Raw genomic sequence first — 22,730 nt, 5'->3', positions numbered from 1 at the left:
CTCTCCATCCTCTGTCTCTCCATCCTCTGTCTCTCCATCCTCTGTCTCTCCATCCTCTGTCTCTCCATCTCTGTCTCTCCATCTCGGTCTCCATATCTGCCTCTACATCTCCGTCTCTCCATCTCCATCTCTCTACCTATATATCTCTACCCCCCCTCCTGTAATGCATCTCTGGGGTTCAACTCTGTAACCCAAAAACATCCCCCTCATCGCTCCCTCCCCTCCCCTGTGGCACAAAACTGATTGAGGATGACTGGTTCTTTCCCGGCTGCTCCGATCCAGTGCTGGCCAGCCGGCAGCAGGAGTTGGAGGAGGAGCTGGTGCAGGCCCGGGGTCTCACAGGGCTACATAGGGGCGGCAAGAAAATGGGAGGCGCCGCCCACCAACACAGCCTGCAGGTACGGAGTAAAAGGGAGAGGGAGAATGAATGATGGAGGGGAGGTGGCAAGATGGGTGAGTGATTTGGCAGAAGGAGGGTGTGGTGAGTTCAGAACTGGGAAGGAACAAGAGAGCAATAATAATAACTTGGTGTGTGCTAATATGTGTCCTCTTTCAAGTACAAGTACAAGTGTATTAATACACGTGGGAATTTTTGCATATCCCAACTCTCCCTGAGACACCCTCGGAGAGTGTGGTCACATGGTCACGGCCAGCAAGGATACCTGTAGATGATCAGTATAACAAGGGAGATTAAATGTTACTGTAGGTCTGTCTGACGTTAGATTTGTATGCTGTCCTCTGTAACATCCCAGACAAAATGTACTTCAGTCACTGGACTAAAATGAGTATTGTCACCCCACCCCCGCGCAGGAAGACTTTGAGTTTGATGGCAAGCAGGCGTTCCACCAGGACCCACACAGTGGCGGATCTGAGAGCACCACCCCGATGGAGGAGGGGGAGAACATGGGAGGTTGGTGGCCTGAGTACACTTCCCCCAACACAGGTGTGAGACCCACTAGACAGTTTACGCTGGCATGCACGTTGTCGCTTTTTGTGCATTTGTCACCCAGCCACCACCATTTTGGGAGCTTGAGATGTTGTAGTCATTTGGGTTGTTCTTTTGTCATTCTGTCAATGTAGGCCTAACACTCCTCTGCCGTTTTGGGGGTTTTACATGTGGGTGTTTGTTCTCCCTCCAGTCTAACACATTCAACCCCAGAGTGGATACATTCCCTAAGGTTGACTCATCTGTGGGCTTTTGTGTTATCTCATCACAAGTTGAGGTGGTTATTATTTGAACATGTGCATGCTGGTTGAACTGGCTAGTATTTGGCTCGCTACGATGTTGGTCCATGTGGAATGCATTGAACTCTTGTCAGTTCATATGAATTTAGGTGGAGAGTTTCCCCCGTCCGTGGTAAGTGTTTGGCCCTGTCTGTTCTTCCTCTTATCTCTCCTTGTGTTTGACACATTCACTGTGTTGAAAGGTTCATGGTTTTTAATGGGACAAAAAATAGAAATAAATGTCCAAAAACCGGTGACCTTGCATGGGGCAAGTAGCAGGCCAACTATCATAAACATTGTAATCCATCACAACAATATGTTTGCATGGAAATGTTTCAGTTGTGACTGTATAAAGGGCTGTTTCTATGATTACAATTTGCATCCATTTTCGCTAACTATTGTTGATCATGATAGATAACTACCAGATTTCTCAACCATTGAGTTGATTTTTCTCTTTCTTGTCTATGCGACTGCCCTTGCAGGTGGCCTGCGGTCGGTAGTGGAGGAGTTGGAGCTGGAGAGGAACCAGCTGCAGGAACAGATCCTAGGACTGGAGGACCGCTGTCAGGACCTTGAGGACCGGCTGCAGCTGCAGGCTCGCATCGAGTCCCTACAGGTAAACTCTCACGTCTCACAGACCTGGTTGGACACTGATATCTCACGCCTTGTAGAGCTATCAGAACCACATGCACCTTGCAGAATGCCACACTGTACCAAGATAGCCTCCATAAAGACACTTAAACTTTTTTACTCGGGCCCCCGTTCCAGCATTGGGGGAACATTCCACGTCTGTTTCTATTGGCACAAGCATTGTTCATGACACAAACTGCTCATACATTTTGCAGGTTTAAAGCTTATTTCCTGAAATTCTACACATTCGGTCATGGGTTGTAGAGAAAATGTTGCAATTTTAAAGCTAATTTACTTGCAGTTATATACATTCTGACATGTCTAATGTGTATTCATGTAATATTTGAGTGACTCGAACATTACTACAAAATCTGTGCTAAAACGCCTAGCAAAAAAACATTAGCTGACATTTGCTCGTTGATCTGGACATTTCTGACAAGTTATAAATAGATCTCTAAGGTATACAATGACCGACATGACAAGAGGAATACTTTACTACCCAATTCGAAATGTCCCCTTGTCCATTCTATAATTACAACTTTCAAGAGTAAGTTGATAGCCGGACTGAGTTCCCTAAAAATAATATATAAAAAAATAAAATGTTGGTAGGGAACCCCACAGTTTAGGAACCACTGACTTAAGGGACCATTCGTTCTCCCCTCTCACACTTCCATACCACTCACCATAGATTACCCTCTTATACCCTCCTATACCTCCTGGTCTGTTAATAAAAAGAAGCACATAACTGACTTTGGGGTTTACTTACCTGTAAACTGTAAACTGGGGTTTACTTACCTGTGCCAGTTCCTGAGGTAGTGGAAATCTAACCCCTTTAGATTGTAACTTTGTCAGCTGCTCCCATTATCAACATTTTGCATCTTATAAGTTCTCCTTTGTGTTTGGGAGTTTGTTTTGCCTTTGCTTTTGGATGGACTTTTTACTGAATTCATTTGTACTATTCAGTTCATTGCATGTTTCCTCCCGAGGACTAGGATTTTGTAACAGACCCCTCTAACACAGGTGACGTTTGATGTAGATGAAGAAAGGCGTCCATTTGGGGTTTCCCAGGTGTGTTAGTGTTTGTGTGCGCTAGAGAGAGCACCTCCGGCGGTGAAGGCTAATCCTTTGGCTTGTTTTGGCTTGTTTGTTCTGTGTTCACGGCTTGTGATCAGTCTTCTAATAAGCGAGTGCTATGTTGAGCATATTTTGGCCACAAATTCACTCGGTGTGGAGAACAAACTCACTTGGTTGGTTAATTGTTCAACCATCATATAAGGAGCATACAAAAGTATATAACAATTCTAATCAGGCTAAGTTCAAAGCATTTTTTTTACCCTAAGAAAGGCAAAATAGATAATAGAAAAGATACTAAGCCAAAATGTCCTGAAAGCTGAAATGTTCCTTTTATTCCGTGTTGTTTGGACTAACCCTAACACTGCACATAGAAGAAAGAGAGTAGTATTTTGGGTCAATATGTGTGCAGTGAGATGGAGTGAGCTTCCTTACCTGCTTTACTCTGAGCTTTTCTCCAAACCATGTTAAACCTTCCCTCTCCTCCCCACAGAACGAGTCCGAGAGACTACAGGGTCAGCTGGCCAGCCTTCGGAGCCAGCAGAGCAGGGATGCAGAGAAACACCATCTCCTGGTCACCAGCCTCAACGAGCAGCTCAAAGGGTAACCCCACACAATTCAAAAAAGGTCACAGGTCACACATAACTGGTAAACCGGTTCATTTCCCAAATTTGTATCCAGTGCCAGTTACTCATTTAAGGGTAAAAGGAATGTAAGGTTTTTGTACTGAAAGGTTTGGCTCCATGCATCTAACTGCAGTCATATGCAAGTTACTAATAAACAAATACCATCAAGTATGGGTAAAGTTGTGCACTGATGATGATCATGTATTTGTGCTATTTTGTATTGGAGAATGTAAGATTATCACCATGTCCTCATTTGTAACCTTTAAAACATCTCCTTTTTCTTTGATGCCTTTTAGACTCAGTGACACCCAAGAGTGTCTCGAAACCTCTCTTATAGAGAAGGAGAACACATTAGTCAAGACCTCTGAGAAACTAGAGCTCATCGACAGCCTCCGAGATTCTTTAATGGAAAAGGAGGCGCAGCACAAAGAGGTCGCCGACAAGCTGCTTCAATCTGAGAACAATGTAAGTACAGTAACCTGTTTTGGCGATCAATTAATAGTCAAATCTGTTTTATAGTAAGTCATGACACCTTCTTTTCTTCTTTCAGCTCACTGAAGTCTCCACAAAATGCAGTACCTTTGAAAAACAGTGTTCAGAACTGAAGACATCGGTTGCAGATCTCACACATAAGCTGAGTGTGCTTAAAGAGAAGGTAAGGTTTTCGGGATATGACTACCATGGCTTAATTACTGTGATGAAATATTAATATTAATTGGAATTCAGGTTAGAGTTTTTGCATATAAGAAACCTGAAGACATGTTTATCTCAGATTTAATAGTTTAGGCAAACTATTACCTTCACACTCATTAAATGGCAGTGATATTGACAGTACTTTAGGAGATTTCTTCCTCCAGTAACATATTTGTATTTTTTCCAAACCCATAGACACAGAAACAAGAGGCCACAATAAACACTCTTCAAAATGACCTGGATCAGACAAACGATGACCTGGACAAACTGAACACCACCCATCTGGAAGAAAGGTCTCAGCTGATCCACAACCTTCAAAGCTGTGAACGGGAGATTGATAACCTCAGAGATGTCCTCTCAGACAAGGACAAGGAGATCTTAGCCCTCTCGGGCAACATGGCGGAGTACGCAGAGCAGATCATGGTGCTGAAGCAGGAGATCAAGCACAAGGAGGAGGACCTGGTTCGCATCGAGACCGCCCTCACCAAAACGGAGCGGGAGGCACAGATCATCAGAGACTCTCAGAACTCGGACCAGCAGGCTCTGTACACCAAGACGGCAGAGCTGGTGGAACAGCTGAAGGATGCAGAGACTGAGCTGAGCAAGGCCAAAGAGGAGAAGGAGTCGAGGACAGTAGAGGTGGAGGAACAGCTGAAGGATGCAGAGACTGAGCTGAGCAAGGCCAAAGAGGAGAAGGAGTCGAGGACAGTAGAGGTGGAGGAGCTGAGGAAGCAAGTGGAAGAGGACAAGCGGACCATCCTGGAACTTCGAGGGGAGATCCAGCAGCACAACGTGGGCCATCGTAATCATCTCTTAGAGTGCGAAACTCAGATCTCTTCACTGAAGGAGCATGTGACTGTTGCTTCCCAGAAACTACAGGAGTCCGAGGGTCTCATCTCTCAGTTGAGGGAAGCAAGTACATCCAGCAAGACACTGAAAGACCAGCTCCAGGACAAGGAGCAGACGTATGAGAAAGAACTCAAATCGGTCAAGGAGGAACGGAACAAGCTTAACGCAGAGGTGTCCAAACACAATGATGACCTTAAGACCCTGTCCAACAAGCTAGAGAAGCAGACAGAGTGTCAGGTACAGTTGAAAAAAGAGATGCAAGAAAAACTGGAGACAATATCCTCTCTTGAGGAAAAACTCAGGGCCATCCAGGAAGAGGCCGAAGTAGAGCAACAGAAATTTAACACAGAACTGCAAGTCAGAGATTCTGAAAAGGAGAAGTTGGCGAAAGACCTGCAGGTTAAATTGGAAAATATCTCAAATATGAAGAAGCTCTTGAAAAACATGAAGACTGAAAAACAACAACTGCAAGCTGACCTGAAGGAGAAGGCAGATGAACTTAAGTCTCAAAAGCAGCTTGTAGATGAGCTTAATAAAAAATCTACGGCAGCTCTTGAACTTAACAGCAGTTTGAACTCTCAAAAAAATGGCCTCAGAGAGGAGAATCAGAGGTTGCAACAGGATGTAGCTGGAAAGCAGAAATCCATTTCAGAGATGACAGATGAAAGGGATTCTCTGAGAAACAAAGTCTCTGACTTTGAAACGCAGCATTCAGAAAACAGAAAAGTCATTGAAGGGCTTCTGAAAGACAAGGAGGAGCTGAGTGTTAGAGCCAATGAACTGAACAGGGTCCTGGAGCAAAATAAACAGTCCATTTCTGAGAGTCTATTTGAGAAAACAAATGAATGTAGTCTTCTAACTAAAACACTCAGGGAAAGGGAGGAGACAGTTGCCCGTTTACAGGTGCAAATTGACAGTTTGAACACTCAAGTGGAGCAGTTCCATCACAACATTGCTGAAAAAGAGAAGTTTGTCACTGATCAAAACTCACAAGTAGAGGCACAGCAGAGCCAGCTGTCGCAACTCCAGGAAACAATGTATTTACTGCAGGAGCAGGAGACTGCCCTGAAAACTGGGCTCACGGAGAAAGACACCGTATTGCAGCAGAAATCAGATGAGTGTAGCTCTTTACAGAATAAACTTGGGCAGCAGAAAAAGCTTCTATCCAAGCTACAGGGTGAGACTAAATCACTTAAAGGACAATGCTCACAACTGACTCAGCATCTGGAAGAAAAAGAAGAGACCTTCAGACAAATGACACAGGACTGTGAAAACCACAAAGATGAGCTGAACCAGAGGAACGAGTCAATGAAGTCACTAAGCAGTCAGCTTGGTGTCATAAACGAGAGCAGTGCGAAGTTGGAGTCTGAAAATACAGAGCTGAAGACCACTCTGGAGAACCACACAGCAGAAAACAAGAAGCTGAGGGAAGAGATGGAACAGAGGCAAGCTGAGGTGGTTGGCCTCCACAGTCACATCCAGGCACTGAGTGAGCAAAACCAACAACTCCGAGCTGCTTATGAGATCAGAGATCAGGAACTTGCCCAGCAAATGCACGTTGCATCTGAGCTTGATAGAAGGGTAAATGTGACTCTTGAGCAGAACACAAACCTGTGCTCACAACTGAACAGTCTGACAGAGGAGAAGCAGATACTGCAACAGGAATTAGCTGTACAGTCGGAGTCCATTTCTGAATTAAGCAAGGAGAAGAACTTACTTCAAGATAAACTTTCCAATTTTGAAATGCAACATTCAGAAAACTGCAAAATTATTGAAGGGCTACTGAAAGACAAAAAGGAGCTCAGTGTAGCAGTAGAGGAACTCAACAAGGTCCTAGAGCAAAACAAACAGACCGTTTCAGAGAGTTTGCTGGACAAAACAAATAAATGTACTAATCTCACCAAATTGCTTAGAGGGAGTGAAGAGGCACTTGCACATTCACAAGACCAAGTTGACAGCTTGAACACCCAACTTGATCAACTGAACAACAACATAACCGAAAAAGAGAAGACTATCAGAAATCAAAACTCACAATTAGAGGCCCAGCAGAGAGAGTTGTCGCAACTCCAGGAGACATTGGCTTTATTACAGGAGCAGGGGACCGCACTGAAATCTGGGCTCACAGAGAAGGACACCATGTTGCAGCAGAAAGCAGAGGAGTGGAGCTCTTTACAGAATAAACTTAATCAACTGCAGGGCGAGACTAAATCACTTAAAGGACAATGCTCACAACTGACTCAGCATCTGGAAGAAAAAGAAGAGACCTTCAGACAAATGACACAGGACTGTGAAAACCACAAAGATGAGCTGAACCAGAGGAACGAGTCAATGAAGTCACTAAGCAGTCAGCTTGGTGTCATGAACGAGAGCAGTGCGAAGTTGGAGTCTGAAAATACAGAGCTGAAGACCACTCTGGAGAACCACGCAGCAGAAAACAAGAAGCTGAGGGAAGAGATGGAACAGAGGCAAACCGAGATACTAGATCTTAGGGACAACATCCAAGCATTGAATGAACAGAATGTCAGACTAAAAACCGAACTCAAAAACTCTGTCACAGAGGCATCCAAGAAACTTGAAGAGATTTCAGTTCTCAAGGCAGAGATTTCTAACAGGGACAGTTATGTGTCTAATTTAACAAAGCAACTGACAGCAGCCTGCTCGGACAGGGATAGCTTAGGTTTGAATTTGCAGCAGAGAGGTGAGTCCCTAAAACAGCAGGAGATGTTTATTAAGCAGTTACAAACTAAGTCAGTAGAGGGTGAGGGTCAGATGAGCCAGGCCATCACTGAGCTGCAGACACAAGCTCAGAGTCTTCAGAAAAGCCTTCAAGACAAGGATGTTTCGCTGCATGAGGCGGAGAAACGGCTGAGTCTGCTCAGAGAGAAGTTCACCTTAGAATCTGAGGATTTCAAAACCCAGCTGAATTCAAGTGCAGAAACGATGAAACAGCTTCAGGGTGATCTGCGTAATGCGGTGGAACAGAGTAATCAGCTCAGTGGGAGGCTTGAAGAACAAGAGGCACAGCTTAAGCAGAAAGTTGATGATTATGTGAGTTTAAGGACATATGTTTCAGAGCTGGAGGATTCCACCACACAGCTCAGAGGTCAAGTTGACAGCCTGACCTCTGAGTCATCCCTGTTAAAAGAGACCCTGAAAGAGAAAGTCAAGTTCATCCTTGAGGCACAAAGCACCTCCTCAGCTGTTAGTGAAAGCCTAAATTCAAAACTCAAAACCAAAGATACAGAATGTGAGAGCTTAAAAGAGCAGCTTTTGTACCTCCAAGGATCCGTTGTAAAGCTCAATACCAAAGATGCAGAATGTGAGTGCTTAAAAGAGCAGCTTTCACATCTCCAAGAGTCTGTTTCAAAGCTCAATAGTAGCCTCAGTGCCCAGTCCTCTGAAGTGGCACGACTTCAACAAGCCTTAGAGGAAAGAGGGACTGCCGTTATGGACCAGTCAAAGGCCCTTCAGGAGCTGCAGAGAAGGGCAGATGAAGCAGCCCTCTTCAAAACCCAGTTCATGGAGAGCACAGAGTTGGTGTCACAACTGCAGGATCAGATTCAGGAACTCTCCACTAAGTCTGCAAGCCTCAGCCGGTCGGCAGAGGAGAACCAAAGTGCCTTTGTAAATCTTCAGGAGAAGTATGCTACTCATTTAGAGGAGCTCCAGGAAGCTCGGATGATGCTTTCTCAAAGGGCCGAGGAGATGTCCAGTCTTAACAAGTCCCTCAGTGAAAGCAACAGCACAGTTCAGGCAGCAGAAAGCACCATAGAGGTGCTGAGGAATGAGTCTTCCTTGCTACGTCAAGACCTTCGGCAAATCCAAACACTGAATGTCGACCTTTCAAAACAAAAGGAAGACGCCCTTGCTACCCATCAAAGGAGCACCTCAACATTCACTGTCGAAATTGAGAGACTAAAATCTCAGTATTTGCATGTGGCTGCTCAGGTAAATGCACTGACAGAAAATCTTGAGCAGAGAGAGATGTCTCTTCATGCCATTAACAGTCAGTACACAGCCCAGGTGAAACAGGCAGAGCACGTAGTGTCAGAAATGCAGAAACTAGAAGAGCAAAATAAGAAGCTAAGAGAGGAGATAGCTCTGTCAAAGCAAGAGAATCAACAGCGGCTGGATGCAGCAATCAGTGAAAAAGAACGTCTGCAGCAAGAAGTTCAGAAACTCATAATTGAGAGAGATGAACACGGCAAGAGCTACAGCAGCCAGATACAAACAATGCAGGAGCAGGTGCATCTCCAAAAGCAGCAGCAATCCAGCAGCATGAATGAAGTCATGGAGAAAATGGTGGCTGAGAAGGAAAGACTACAGGTTGAGGTTAGTGTCAAAGGTGAAGAAATCACCGGATTGAAATCAGACATTCAAAAGATAGGGCAAACTCTCCAGGACTCTGAGAAGGAGTGGCTATCGGTCCTGGATAGAGAGACGCAGGATAAATACCTCATTGCGGAGCAGTTGAAAAGTGTTGAAAATGAAATGAAGTCAAAAGATTTTAAAGTTCAAGCATTGAAACAAGACCTAGATAGTTTGCATGAAAAGTTGGCAGAGGCAGCAACAGCAATTAGACAGGGTTCAGATCTGCTTAAAGCGAAAGAGGTAGAGGCATCCACATCCAGGGTTCAGACTGAAAACATCTTAGTATCTGTTAAGGAAAAAGACAAGCATAATATTGAATTGAGGCAGGCTCTTCAAGATATGGAAAGTGAGTTAAGACAATTAGAGGTCAGCAAAGAGTGTTCTGACAAAGATTTGTCTGTATTGTCACTAACCATGTCTGATAGATTAGTTGCTTTAGAGGAGGAAAATGTCTCCCTACAGACTATGCTCAAACAGTTGAGAGAAAGACATCAGTGTGAGGTAGATTCTTTGAGGGGTGAATTAAATGAAGTTTCGGAATTGTTGAAACGGACAGAGTGTACCCTTAACGATAAAGAAATGGGCTATCAAGGTAAGAATCAACAGAATGTTTTATTTCAAGAAAATATACAGCACCTTCATGCACAGCTCCAAACTGAGACTGAAAATCTGAGAGAGGCAGGTATTAAACAGACAGCTCTACTTAGTGACATCCAAACGAAAGATGAGCAGGTCAGCTGCATGACCATCCAAATAAGTCACCAGAAGGAATTGCTAGCAGGTCTCAGTCAACAGTTGAGGGAGAAAGATGCTTCAGTAGCACAGGTAATTGAATCCGCCTCAAACGAAAGAATGAAATACGCAGAGGAAAATAGTAATTTCCTCTCGCAGCTGGAAAGCTTGGAAAATGCACAAAGTAGCTCTATGAAACAGCTTGAACATATGTTCTTGCAACTAGAAGAGAGCAAAGCTCATCTGTCACGCTCTCAAAGTGAACTTGAGACCAAGGATTTGGAGAATGGAGATTTGATTAAAGAAAAGGATCATCTCAACACTCAGCTCACTAAGTTAACCAAAGAAAAAGAGGTCTTGAAAAAGAAGCTCCAAGCTGCTCTGGTTGTAAGGAAAGAACTATTGAAGAAGCTAGAGGAGCATGAACATCAAATAGAGCAGAATGTGAATAAAGGAATTGAGATTTCAGACTTACAGGATAGGTTGCAAGAACTCACTTTACAAGCTCAAGCTACTACAAAAGAGCATGAAGACATTGTTGCAGATATTAAACGGCAAGTTAATCAGAAAGAGGGTGAACTCCTAGAACTGGCCAAGGTCTTAACAGTGCGAGACAGTCTTGTAGAACATTTTGAAATAAATATGCAAACTTTGCAAGCAAAACTAGATGAACAAGAAGCAAGTTTGACAACCGCTCTGCATAATCTCAATGAAAAGAGCATCATCATTGATCAACTTAATTCCATCATCTCTGAGAAAGACGAGGCTTTTGAACAGGAGAGAAGTGGTATGATGCTGAGGTTAGAGAAGCTTCAAGAGGATATGAGAAAGAGCGAGGAGAGTTTGAAGGAGGACATGTCAAGCTCCAGTGCGACAGCTGTTGACATTGAAAACGAGTTAACGAAGGTGAAGCAAGAAAAGGCAATGATGCAGAAAAAGGCTCAAGCTGCTTTACTGGCACGAAAAGAGACTATAAAGAAGTCTCAAGAAAGTGAGAAAAAGTACACCCAAGAGCTTTCAGAATTAAAAGATGATTATAAAGCACTCCTGGAACAACACTGTCAGCAGACCAATGACCTTAATGCTGTCCAGTTAAGTTACGACCAGAAGGTCAAGAAATTTGAAGAAATCAGTCAGGCCTCAGTCTCTCAGCTAGGTGAATTGGAGACCCTAAGACTGCTTGTACAGGAACGGGATAAAACTATTCAAGACCTCAACATATCCCTATCAGAGAGGGAGAGTCAAGTCCATGCCTCATCATATCAAGCAGAGCTAGAAACCCTTCACTTCAAACTGGAAAGCATGTCCTCTGAGTTGGCAAATAAGGACAAGGTTCTCATAGCACTGGAACAGAAGTCCAAAGCATTATCTGAGCGAATGAGCTGCACAGAAAGTCAACTTGAAAAAGCCCATGCAGAGATAAAGGAGAAGATGGAAGAGCTCGCAAGACAGCAACAAGCAGTGGAGATGGCCGAGCAGCAGCACCAGCAGGAAAAACAAACTATGGTAGATGACCACCTGGTGCTGCAGAACCAGTTGGGCCCATTACAAGCCACAGTGGAGGAGCTAAAACACACATTAGAAGCACTTGTTGGTGAGAAAGAATCCCAGTCGCACAAATTTATAAGTGAAAGCAAAGAACTAATAGAGGACAGGGATCGAATGAAAGGAGAGCTGGAGAATGCACTCACTACCATCGCCCAGCAATCGTCTGAACTTCAAATCCTCCAAAACACTTGGACTGAAACTCAACAGCAACTCGGTGAAGAAAAGGAACAGCTAAAAGTGGAGCTTGAAAAAGCACAGTCCCATTCTGCAGAGTCCCAGGCTGAAATGGAAAGTCATAAGCTGCACATGGAATCACTACAGCAGGAAAAAGAAAGCGCCTTCATGGTCATAGAACAATTAAACTGTGAAGTTGCCATGCTGGATGCTCAGCTAAAGGACGCTGGAAAAGTACATGAGGAGCTTCTTCAAAAGATACCTGGTTTGCAGGATAAATCCTCTGAACAGATTGGGGTAATTGGGAAGGAGGTCCAGTATCTTAAGATATCCCCTGAAGAACATGAGATGAGTCTCAAGGAAAGAGATGATGCCCTGGTGATTTCTCAGTCTCTGGCCACGGAAAAGGAAGAGCTTATTGCTGCCTTGGAACAGCAACTGCAGCGGCAGATTCACCTTCACGAAGTTGCCATGGAAAAGATGAGGACTGAAGTTGATGAGCTTCAGCAGAGGTCTCAAGAAGATGCCAGCAAAACAAAGGATCAGGGCAACCAAAGCAAAACAGCACTTCTCACCAGGAAGCTTCAAGCAGCCTTAGTTTCCAGGAAAGAAATCTTGAAAGATAATAGCTCTCTGAAGGAACAAATGCGTATACTCTCAGCTAAAAATGAAGAAATTGGGGCATCATCCACTGTACTGGAAATGTCTGTTGCCAAGTTGAAACAACAAAAAGAGGACCTGGAGAGTTCTGTATCATCCCTGAGCAGGGAGAAAGAGAAGCTCATTGCCGAGGTTGATCGCATCCTCAATGATAATCACAATTTATCTGCAGCCTGTGAAAGCCTCAAACTCACCATAGAAAATATCACCCAACAGAAACAGGCATTTTCGTGTCAGCTTGAGTCCCTGAAAGACTCGCAGACGGATGAGTTATCAGAGTGGAAATCTAAGCACACAGAGCTGAAACAGGAGTATGAGTCACTTTTACAAGCGTACGAGAATGTCAGTAGCGAAATGGACAAGATGAGACAACTATTGGAGGGGGCAAGAAGAGAGAGACAAGAAGCGCTCGTTAAAGCACACAAATCTGAAGCTGAGAGGGAGAATCTGGAGAAACAAGTTGGGGAGATGGAGGATGAAAATGAGAAAATTAAAGAGAAGATGAGAAAGTCTACTAAGGCGAAGCAGCTGAAAATGGAAGAGCTGGAGGAGGAGAATAAACAAATCAGAATAGACTTGCTAGAGTTTGATGATAAGCAGAAAGCCACAGTTGAAGAGTTGACTATTAAAAACAACCACTTGGAAGCAGAGATCCACAGCCTTGTAGAGTCCTCAGAAGCACTCAGAAGGAAGCTAACAGAGATTCAGCTCAACAATGGCAGTCTGGCAGAGGCACTCAAAGAAGCAACCTGTTCATTAGAAAAGTGGCCCACCGAATCAAAAGCATGTGAGCAAAACATGCAGCTTAAACTAGATGATGCACTCATTTTGAATAATTCACTGACTGCCCAGATTGAGTCACAGAAGACAGAACTCGCTTCCCAACAGGAAATCAATAAATTAATGCAAAAGGAGAAAGAAACTCTCTCTGAAAGAATTAAACAAATGCAGAATAAGCATGAAAAGGAATTGGGAGAAAAAGACGATGCAATCTCAGAGCTCCAAGAAATGATCAACAGACACAGCCAAGAGACCACCAGCCTAAATGAGAAGGTCAGGATCTTGGAGGACGACAAGTCTATATTACAAGAGGAGCTTGAAAATGTCCAAGAGATCTCGGACAAAGTAAAAAATGAGAATGAATATTTGGAGATAGTGATCCTCAAAAACGCTGAAAGAATTCATGAACTGACAGAGACAGTCAATGTTCTCCAAGCCCAGAACACACAGCTCTCCTCTCAATTGACTGAGAGCAAAGACAAGGCTACTCAGGTTTGCCAGGAGAAGGAGGAACAGCAGCTGAAGTTGGTTAAGGAGTTTGAGGAGAAACTCAAAATGTTCCAGAGAGGCAATGAGGGCTCCAGAAATATAAAGAAGGAGCTACAGGAACTACTGAAAGAAAAGCATCATGAAATCAATCATTTGCAACATGACTCCATCAAATACCAGGAGCTGATTTTAGACCTAGAAAGGTCTCTGAAGGATTCAGAGTCAGCGCATGAACAGGTGGAGAAGGAGCTGAGGGAAATGACAGAGAGGATATCTTGTCTAGAAGAAGGGAGGAGGCATCTTGAAGCTGAGCTTACCACACACAAGAACCTTCTCAATGAGGCAAAGAAAGATTTGACAAACATTCGCTCTGAAAAAGACCAATTGGTTGAGGTAGTATCAGAAAAGAACAATCAATCAGAATGTCAGGTCATGGAGAGAACTAAAGCACTACAGCATGTAGCTGAGCAGCAAAAGAGTATTTTCATGGAGAGGGAGGTAATTTTAAAGCAACATATAGAGGAACTTCTGGGTTCCAAGGAGAAGGAGAGTCAGGTAGTTTTAGAATTGAAGAGGAAAATAGATTCTCAAGATTTACAGATGAATACTCTGAAGAGAGAGGCTGACACTAATTTGGCTAAGTTAGCAGCCCTGTCCTCTAGTCCTCAGGGTACCGATGCTGTGAAACAGTGGAATGATATGTTCCTAAATACCTTGCATGAGAAGGACAGCCAGCTTCTAGAACAGGGCTTTGTCATAACGAGATTCCTTGAAGACATTCGAGTGAAGGAGAAGGAGATGACTGAACTGCAGGTAACCAAGTCGAGGCTTGAAAGGACACTTGGTGATTACACAGTATCTGCCACAGCTCAGCAGAGGCAGTTGTTTATAATGGGTGCTAGCAATAGAGAGCTTAACGAAACCGTGGAGCTCCTGAATCAACAGTTGCAGGAACTGAGTGACCAGGTTGAGAGATTAGAACAGGATAGGAGTGCACTCAACAGACATCTCACTGGCAGTGTAGATTCCACATCTAAAATGGAGTTTGATCTCCAGCAGCTGGAAAATACACTCTTAGACACAGAGTCCCAGCTACTCCTCTCGCAGTCTCACAGTGACATGCTTCAGGTTGATTTTGAGAAACAGGAGGCCATTTCACTGCACCTGAAGTCACTCCTGCAGAACAAAGATGCAGAAATCTCCTCTCTGCTGTCCTCCAGAGATGGACAGATGTCTGGGTATCTAGAACAGCTGCAAGCCAATCACCGTGCCCAGGTTGAAGGCTATGAGGACAGACTAACTGCCTTGTACTATGAAAGGGAGAAAGCTGACAAGGAGTTCAGAAGGCTGGAGAACAAAGTCAAATCCCTTCAAATGAAAGTTGACAAGTCCATTCAGGAAAAGGAAAAAATGGCTGCTCAGATGGAAACATTCAGGAACTCCATGGTCTCCTTGCAGACAGAGAGAGAGCGTTTGATGTCAGAATATAGGATGTCTGAGGCAAGGAATCAGACTGTAATGCAAGGCAAGGAGGGGTCGGCTGAAGGAGACCTCAGTGCAACCAAGGGCCTTAAACACGAGATTAGGACTCTCCTTCACCAGATGGATGATCTGAACTCTGAGAATGCCATGCTCAGGGCACAGCTGATCAGATATAGAGAAGACTTGAATCAGGTCCTGTCCTTGAAGGACAGCCAGTTGAAAGAGTTGCTCAGGAAGCAGCAAGATGCCATCAAAAACCTGGAAAACCAAAAAGCCACAGCTGAAAAGCAGAACCGGAAGACCCTTCTGGAACTCGAGAGGGAAGGAGAGGCAAGCGATGCCTTAAAAGCTGCGAATTCCAAACTTCAAACACAGGTCACTGATCTGGAAGCTAACATATTGGCCCTGAATAAGGGAATGCAAGAAACGAATAAAGGCAAAGTGATTGCCGACTTGCAGCATGCCGTGGCAGCTAAAGCTGCGGAATGTAACGACCTCCAGCAAAAACTGTTTGCTCAGAAAGTGGCAGCGGATGACTGGAAAGGCAGCCTGCAGCTACTGGAGCGTGAGACTGAGAAGAAACTGGGAGAGGCAGAGGACAAGTACAACAGCGAGCTCGATGCCTTTGAACAAGAAGTCGAACTGATGAGAAACGAGAAGGAGACCGCTGACCAGAGGGTTGCTGAGCTGGCCAGGGACCTGATGCAAACTGAGAAGCTGCTGTCTGATGCTAGAGTCCAAAGCACGGACCTGAAGTCTCAGAACGAGTCTCTGGGTAAAGCCATGGCCGCCTTGCAGAACGACCGCGACCAGCTCATTGAGGACTTCAAGATCCTCCGGAACCGATACGACGAGGAGCTCCGAGAGACCCAGGGGGCCATGACCAAGGTGGAGAGACATCTAGGCAACACGACCTCGGAGCTGGCCACCTTGGCCAAAGAGAGACACATACTGGTACAGAAACTCTCTGCTCTAGAGAGCAAAGATGCTCCCTCCCAGCTCACTTCACTGGTAGACGAGCTGTCTGTGGCCTTGTCAGAGAAGGAAGGGCAGCTCCAACGGGTTTCCCTGGAAAACGACACGTATAGCAGTAAGGTATCGGCTTTCTCTAGGTCCATGGCCAGCCTCCAAGATGACCGAGACCGGCTGATGGAGGAGCTGGCTGGGGCAAAGAGGGCATTCGAGTCCAGGCAAGGATTAGGTCCAGAGGTAGTAGACATCGCCAACACAGGGGACTCAAATAGCCATAGAAGCAGTGGTATTCAGGCCCTTCAGACTGGGAGAGATGGGCTGGTAAGTCACCAGTTGTGACTCAAAGCTTGTTGTTTGGTTGTCATTTGGTTGTGTTTTGGTTTAGGCTGTGAGTGTGAACTTGCTGACAGCATGCAGGGGACCAGTCAAAAAGCTAATCTACCTGTCATGGCTTTGGTGTGTGAACTTGCTGACAGCATGCAGGGGACCAGTCAAAAAGCTAATCTACCTGTCATGGCTTTGGTGTGTGAACTTCCTGACAGCATGCAGGGGACCAGTCAAAAAGCTAATCTACCTGTCATGGCTTTGGTGTGTGCAAGCATGACAATTTGGTTGCGTCGCAGGAATGCAGTTTTTTTGTGAAGTGTTCAAATGAGTCAATGTGCGTTGTTGTTGTGTCTCTAGTGGTTTGTTTTGTCTATTGAAGGAGACGAGACAGAGGGTGGATGAGCTGCAGAGCGCCTTGCAGCAGGCACAGGCCTTCAAACTGCAGACTGAAACAGAAGTCAGCGGGTACCAGGCAGAGCTGGCTGAACTGAGGTAAGATCCTAACTGCACCTACAAAGATTTGAGTTGGCCATTAAATTGTATTACTTCTGCCAACTGGGTTACTTTTGCACATTGGTGAGGTCAATGCTGTAAATCGAAAGCCCTCAATGTGTTCTGAAAGATGAGACGTTGAGGATTATAATAAATATGTCTTTGATGTAATACAAGCAAACCACACACACTCCAAATGTGCACTTCACATTTCAAAATTCACAGTATGGAAATGTATGATCTCTGATGTAGAATTACGAGGATGACGTGCCATCATACCCTGGGTTGTTCTAAACAAAATGTATTGCTTTATTGTGCAGTGGAACACGCACCTGAATGCCCTCACGACTCCATTCTTTGCTCATCAAAATGTGTGTGTTTCTCTGAAGTGCCTTGTGAAATCCTAACTCCGTATAATCGTTTTTTAGAACTTGGCTAGTCTTGGTGGCAATAGAATGAGAATGCCCACCTGACCTAGACCGAGACAGTACTTGTGTAATGGTGGGGATGCAGGGCTGTGTTCCAAACTAAAAACTTCCACTGCGCTTGCTTCACTTTTATTTTATTTTAAATATATATTTTTGTATTTACTTAACCTTTATTTTATTATTATTATGTAACTTTCTCAATTGCACAGCTTGAAGGCTCTTTCTTTGATTGATACATGTATTGAAATTACTTAGGAACTGTGCACAGTTTGGAGAGGTGTGTGGCCTCATGTAGACACCAGTCAGACCTCTCACTCAAACCCACAGTTTGGAGAGGTGTGTGGCCTCATGGAGACACCAGTCAGACCTCTCACTCAAACCCACAGTTTGGAGAGGTGTGTGGCCTCATGGAGACACCAGTTAGACCTCTCACTTTGGAAACCCACAGTTTGGAGAGGTGTGTGGCCTCATGGAGACACCAGTCAGACCTCTCACTCAAACCCACAGTTTGGAGAGGTGTGTGGCCTCATGGAGACACCAGTCAGACCTCTCACTCAAACCCACAGTTTGGAGAGGTGTGTGGCCTCATGGCCTCATGGAGATGGAGACACCAGTCAGACCTCTCACTCAAACCCACAGTTTGGAGAGGTGTGTGGCCTCATGGAGACACCAGTCAGACCTCTCACTCAAACCCACAGTTTGGAGAGGTGTGTGGCCTCATGGAGACACCAGTCAGACCTCTCACTCAAACCCACAGTTTGGAGAGGTGTGTGGCCTCATGGAGACACCAGTCAGACCTCTCACTCAAACCCACAGTTTGGAGAGGTGTGTGGCCTCATGGAGACACCAGTCAGACCTCTCACTCAAACCCACAGTTTGGAGAGGTGTCATGGAGGCCTCATGGTTTGGAGACCTCATGGAGACACAGTCAGACCTCTCACTCTCAAAACCCACAGTTTGGAGAGGTGTGTGGCCTCATGGAGACACCAGTTAGACCTCTCACTCAAACCCACAGTTTGGAGAGGTGTGTGGCCTCATGGAGACACCAGTCAGACCTCTCACTCAAACCCACAGTTTGGAGAGGTGTGTGGCCTCATGGAGACACCAGTCAGACCTCTCACTCAAACCCACAGTTTGGAGAGGTGTGAGGCCTCATGGAGACACCAGTTAGACCTCTCACTCAAACCCACAGTTTGGAGAGGTGTGAGGCCTCCCACTCAAACCCACAGTTTGGAGAGGTGTGAGGCCTCATGGAGACACCAGTTAGACCTCTCACTCAAACCCACAGTTTGGAGAGGTGTGACTCAAACCCACAGGCCTCATGTTTGAGACCTCATGGAGACAGTCCTCTCAGAGAGGTGTGTGGCCTCATGGAGACACCAGTCCTCTCACTCAAACCCACAGTTTGGAGAGGTGTGAGGCCTCATGGAGACACCAGTCAGACCTCTCACTCAAACCCACAGTTTGGAGAGGTGTGAGGCCTCATGTAGACACCAGTTAGACCTCTCACTCAAACCCACAGTTTGGAGAGGTGTGAGGCCTCATGGAGACATCAGTCAGACCTCTCACTCAAACCCACAGTTTGGAGAGGTGTGAGGCCTCCCACTCAAACCCACAGTTTGGAGAGGTGTGTGGCCTCATGTAGACACCAGTCAGACCTCTCACTCAAACCCACAGTTTGGAGAGGTGTGTGGCCTCATGGAGACACCAGTCAGACCTCTCACTCAAACCCACAGTTTGGAGAGGTGGCCTCATGGAGGCCTCATGGAGACAGTTTGGAGTGTGTGGCCTCATGACCTCTCACTCAAACCCACAGTTTGGAGAGGTGTGTGGCCTCATGGAGACACCAGTCAGACCTCTCACTCAAACCCACAGTTTGGAGAGGTGTGTGGGAGACACCAGTGTTTGGAGAGGTGGCCTCATGGAGACACCAGTTAGACCTCTCACTCAAACCCACAGTTTGGAGAGGTGTGTGGCCTCATGGAGACACCAGTTAGACCTCTCACTCAAACCCACAGTTTGGAGAGGTGTGTGGCCTCATGGAGACACCAGTTAGACCTCTCACTCAAACCCACAGTTTGGAGAGGTGTGTGGCCTCTCACTCAAACCCACAGTTTGGAGAGGTGTGTGGCCTCATGGAGACACCAGTTAGACCTCTCACTCAAACCCACAGTTTGGAGAGGTGTGTGGCCTCATGGAGACACCAGTCAGACCTCAAAACCCACAGTTTGGAGAGGTGTGTGTGGCCTCATGGAGACACCAGTCAGACCTGGTGGGCCTCATGGAGACACCAGTTAGACCTCTCACTCAAACCCACAGTTTGGAGAGGTGTGACCTCTCACTCAAACCCACAGGCCTCATGGAGACAGACCTCTCACTCAAACCCACAGTTTGGAGAGGTGTGTGGCCTCATGGAGACACTCCTCTCACTCAAACCCACAGTTTGGAGAGGTGTGACCTCATGGAGACACCAGTCAGACCTCTCACTCAAACCCACAGTTTGGAGAGGTGTGAGGCCTCATGGAGACACCAGTCAGACCTCTCACTCAAACCCACAGTTTGGAGAGGTGTGAGGCCTCACCATTTGGAGAGGTGTGACCTCATGGAGACACCAGTCAGACCTCTCAAACCCACAGTTTGGAGAGGTGTGTGGCCTCAAACCCACAGTTTGGAGAGGTGTCATGGAGACACCAGTCAGACCTCTCACTCAAACCCACAGTTTGGAGAGGTGTGAGGCCTCATGGAGACACCAGTCAGACCTCTCACTCAAACCCACAGTTTGGAGAGGTGTGTGGCCTCATGGAGACACCACAGTTTGGAGAGGTGTGTGGCCTCATGGTGTCAGACCTCTCACTCAAACCCACAGTTTGGAGAGGTGTGTGGCCTCATGGCCTCCCACTCAAACCCACAGTTTGGAGAGGTGTGTGGCCTCATGGAGACCCACCTCAAAACCCACAGTTTGGAGAGGTGTGTGGCCTCATGTTTGGAGACACTCAAACCCACAGTTTGGAGACCTCTCACTCAAACCCACAGTTTGGAGAGGTGTCTCACTCAAACCCACAGTTTGCCTCATGGAGACACTAGTCAGACCTCTCACTCAAACCCACAGTTTGGAGAGGTGTTTGGAGGCCTCATGGAGACACCAGTCAGACCTCTCACTCAAACCCACAGTTTGGAGAGGTGTGTGGCCTCATGGAGACACTCAAACCCACAGTTTGGAGAGGTGTAAGGCCTCATGGAGACACCAGTCAGACCTCTCACCAAACCCACAGTTTGGAGAGGTGTAAGGCCTCATTGGAGAGTTTGGAGAGGTGTGTGGCCTCATGGAGACACCAGTTAAACCCCCACAGTTTGGAGAGGTAAGGCCTCATGGAGACACCAGTCAGACCTCTCACTTAAACCCACAGTTTGGAGAGGTGTAAGGCCTCATGGAGACACTAGTCAGACCTCTCACTCAAACCCACAGTTTGGAGAGGTGTAAGGCCTCATGGAGACACCAGTCAGACCTCTCACTTAAACCCACAGTTTGGAGAGGTGTGTGGCCTCATGGAGACACCAGTCAGACCTCTCACTTAAACCCACAGTTTGGAGAGGTGTGGCCTCATGGAGACACCAGTTAGACCTCTCACTCAAACCCACAGTTTGGAGAGGTGTGTGGCCTCCCACTCAAACCCACAGTTTGGAGAGGTGTGTGGCCTCCCACTCAAACCCACAGTTTGGAGAGGTGTGTGGCTTCATGTAGACACCAGTCAGACCTCTCACTTAAACCCACAGTTTGGAGAGGTGTAAGGCCTCATGGAGACACCAGTCAGACCTCTCACTCAAACCCACAGTTTGGAGAGGTGTAAGGCCTCATGGAGACACTAGTCAGACCTCTCACTTAAACCCACAGTTTGGAGAGGTGTAAGGCCTCATGGAGACACTAGTCAGACCTCTCACTTAAACCCACAGTTTGGAGAGGTGTAAGGCCTCATGGAGACACCAGTCAGACCTCTCACTTGTCATTTTATTGTCTTATGTTGCAATTACCCCAAATGTTGCGTGAATATTGTTATCATGTTACCAAATGTATACAGATGCTGCGAAAAAGTAGAGTAAATGTAAAAATCACATAAAATTAAAAAGTTTATTTTTGGATTCGGTCTTGTCAGATGAAATGTTGTCTCCTCACCTTTGTTCTGATCATTTCCCCATAATCTCCAAGGTGTTCCCTTTCAACTGCTACCATGATTGTACATAGCCCTATGCTTCTCATATTATTTTCTGTTAGAAAAATTTCAATTTGGCCCTATTCATATTTGCCAATTCCCCTGAGTGTAAATGGTGAACAAAGGCCCCGTGTCACATTTCACAAAAAAAATAGCAAATTATATAATTGTTATGCAACAGATGGCATCTAGTTACCACAGTGGAAACTGTTGCTGCACCAGACAGTCTTTAGCTCACCAGCAGGTGACAGCCCATCTATCTGTCCTCATGGTGTCCCTTCAGGTTGTCTCCCCACCCACACAGAGTTCTCCCAACCCCCACTCGCTCACATGCCCTGGCAGGTCCCCATGGTCAAGCACTATATGAGTTGTCACGTGGTGACAATCCCCTTCAGCTGCTAGATCTCCTGCCAATCCCATCTCCAATACAAACCAGGTCTCAATTCCATTTGTTAGAGAATTGAAGAAAAAAAGGCACATCTATTTTCAATACACCTCTTATATTGACTGTGTTTGAAGTGGATTTGGAATCTCCCCTGACCCACGCCTCCATGTGTGTTCCTTGGTTTGCCCAGTAGTGGTTCAATGCTTACTACAGCCATACAAATAGATTGATTGTCCGCTACTAAACAGAGGCTACTGAAGAAACCACACTACTGACTGGGTCCACCAGTGGGTCACTCAAGTGTTGCTGCAATGACCTCTGACCTCTGTTCTTCCCCAGGTCTGAGAGTAGCAGGCTGCAGTCTGAGTGCCAGCGTCTGGCTGGGGAGAGGAAGGAGACCATGGCCCTGGTGGGGAAGGATGTGTCTGATGACCCGTCACTGACCCAGCTCCAGGCAGAGAGAACTCAGCTGCAGAGTCACCTGCAGCGCTGCCTCTATGAGATCCAGCAGAGAGATCTGCACTGCCAGCAGCTCAACGCCAAGGTACTGAACGCACGCACTCACAAAACAACCCAAATCAGCTCTGCA

General features: G+C 46.0%; 1 protein-coding gene across 6 annotated transcripts in view; it reads left to right on the top strand.

The window, feature by feature from the left end:
• Positions 1–22,730, top strand: part of si:ch211-220f16.2 (golgin subfamily B member 1) — a 53,522-nt gene that overhangs the window by 20,066 nt on the left and 10,726 nt on the right. For 2 of the 6 annotated variants that reach the window (XM_042319025.1, XM_042319024.1), the window contains exons 15-23: positions 283–398; positions 811–943; positions 1,707–1,840; positions 3,419–3,528; positions 3,848–4,016; positions 4,102–4,206; positions 4,440–9,425; positions 17,008–17,120; positions 22,481–22,685. In XM_042319025.1, coding sequence (XP_042174959.1) covers positions 283–398; positions 811–943; positions 1,707–1,840; positions 3,419–3,528; positions 3,848–4,016; positions 4,102–4,206; positions 4,440–9,425; positions 17,008–17,120; positions 22,481–22,685 — 6,071 coding nt within the window. The other 4 variants (XM_042319028.1, XM_042319026.1, XM_042319027.1 and 1 more) reach the window with 4 other exon arrangements.

This window comes from Oncorhynchus tshawytscha, unplaced genomic scaffold (genome assembly GCF_018296145.1).
Source record: "Oncorhynchus tshawytscha isolate Ot180627B unplaced genomic scaffold, Otsh_v2.0 Un_contig_57_pilon_pilon, whole genome shotgun sequence".
NCBI classification, from domain to species: Eukaryota; Metazoa; Chordata; class Actinopteri; order Salmoniformes; family Salmonidae; genus Oncorhynchus; species Oncorhynchus tshawytscha.
The sequence above is the reverse complement of the archived record's forward strand: the minus strand, read 5'-3'. Positions and strand labels throughout refer to the sequence as shown.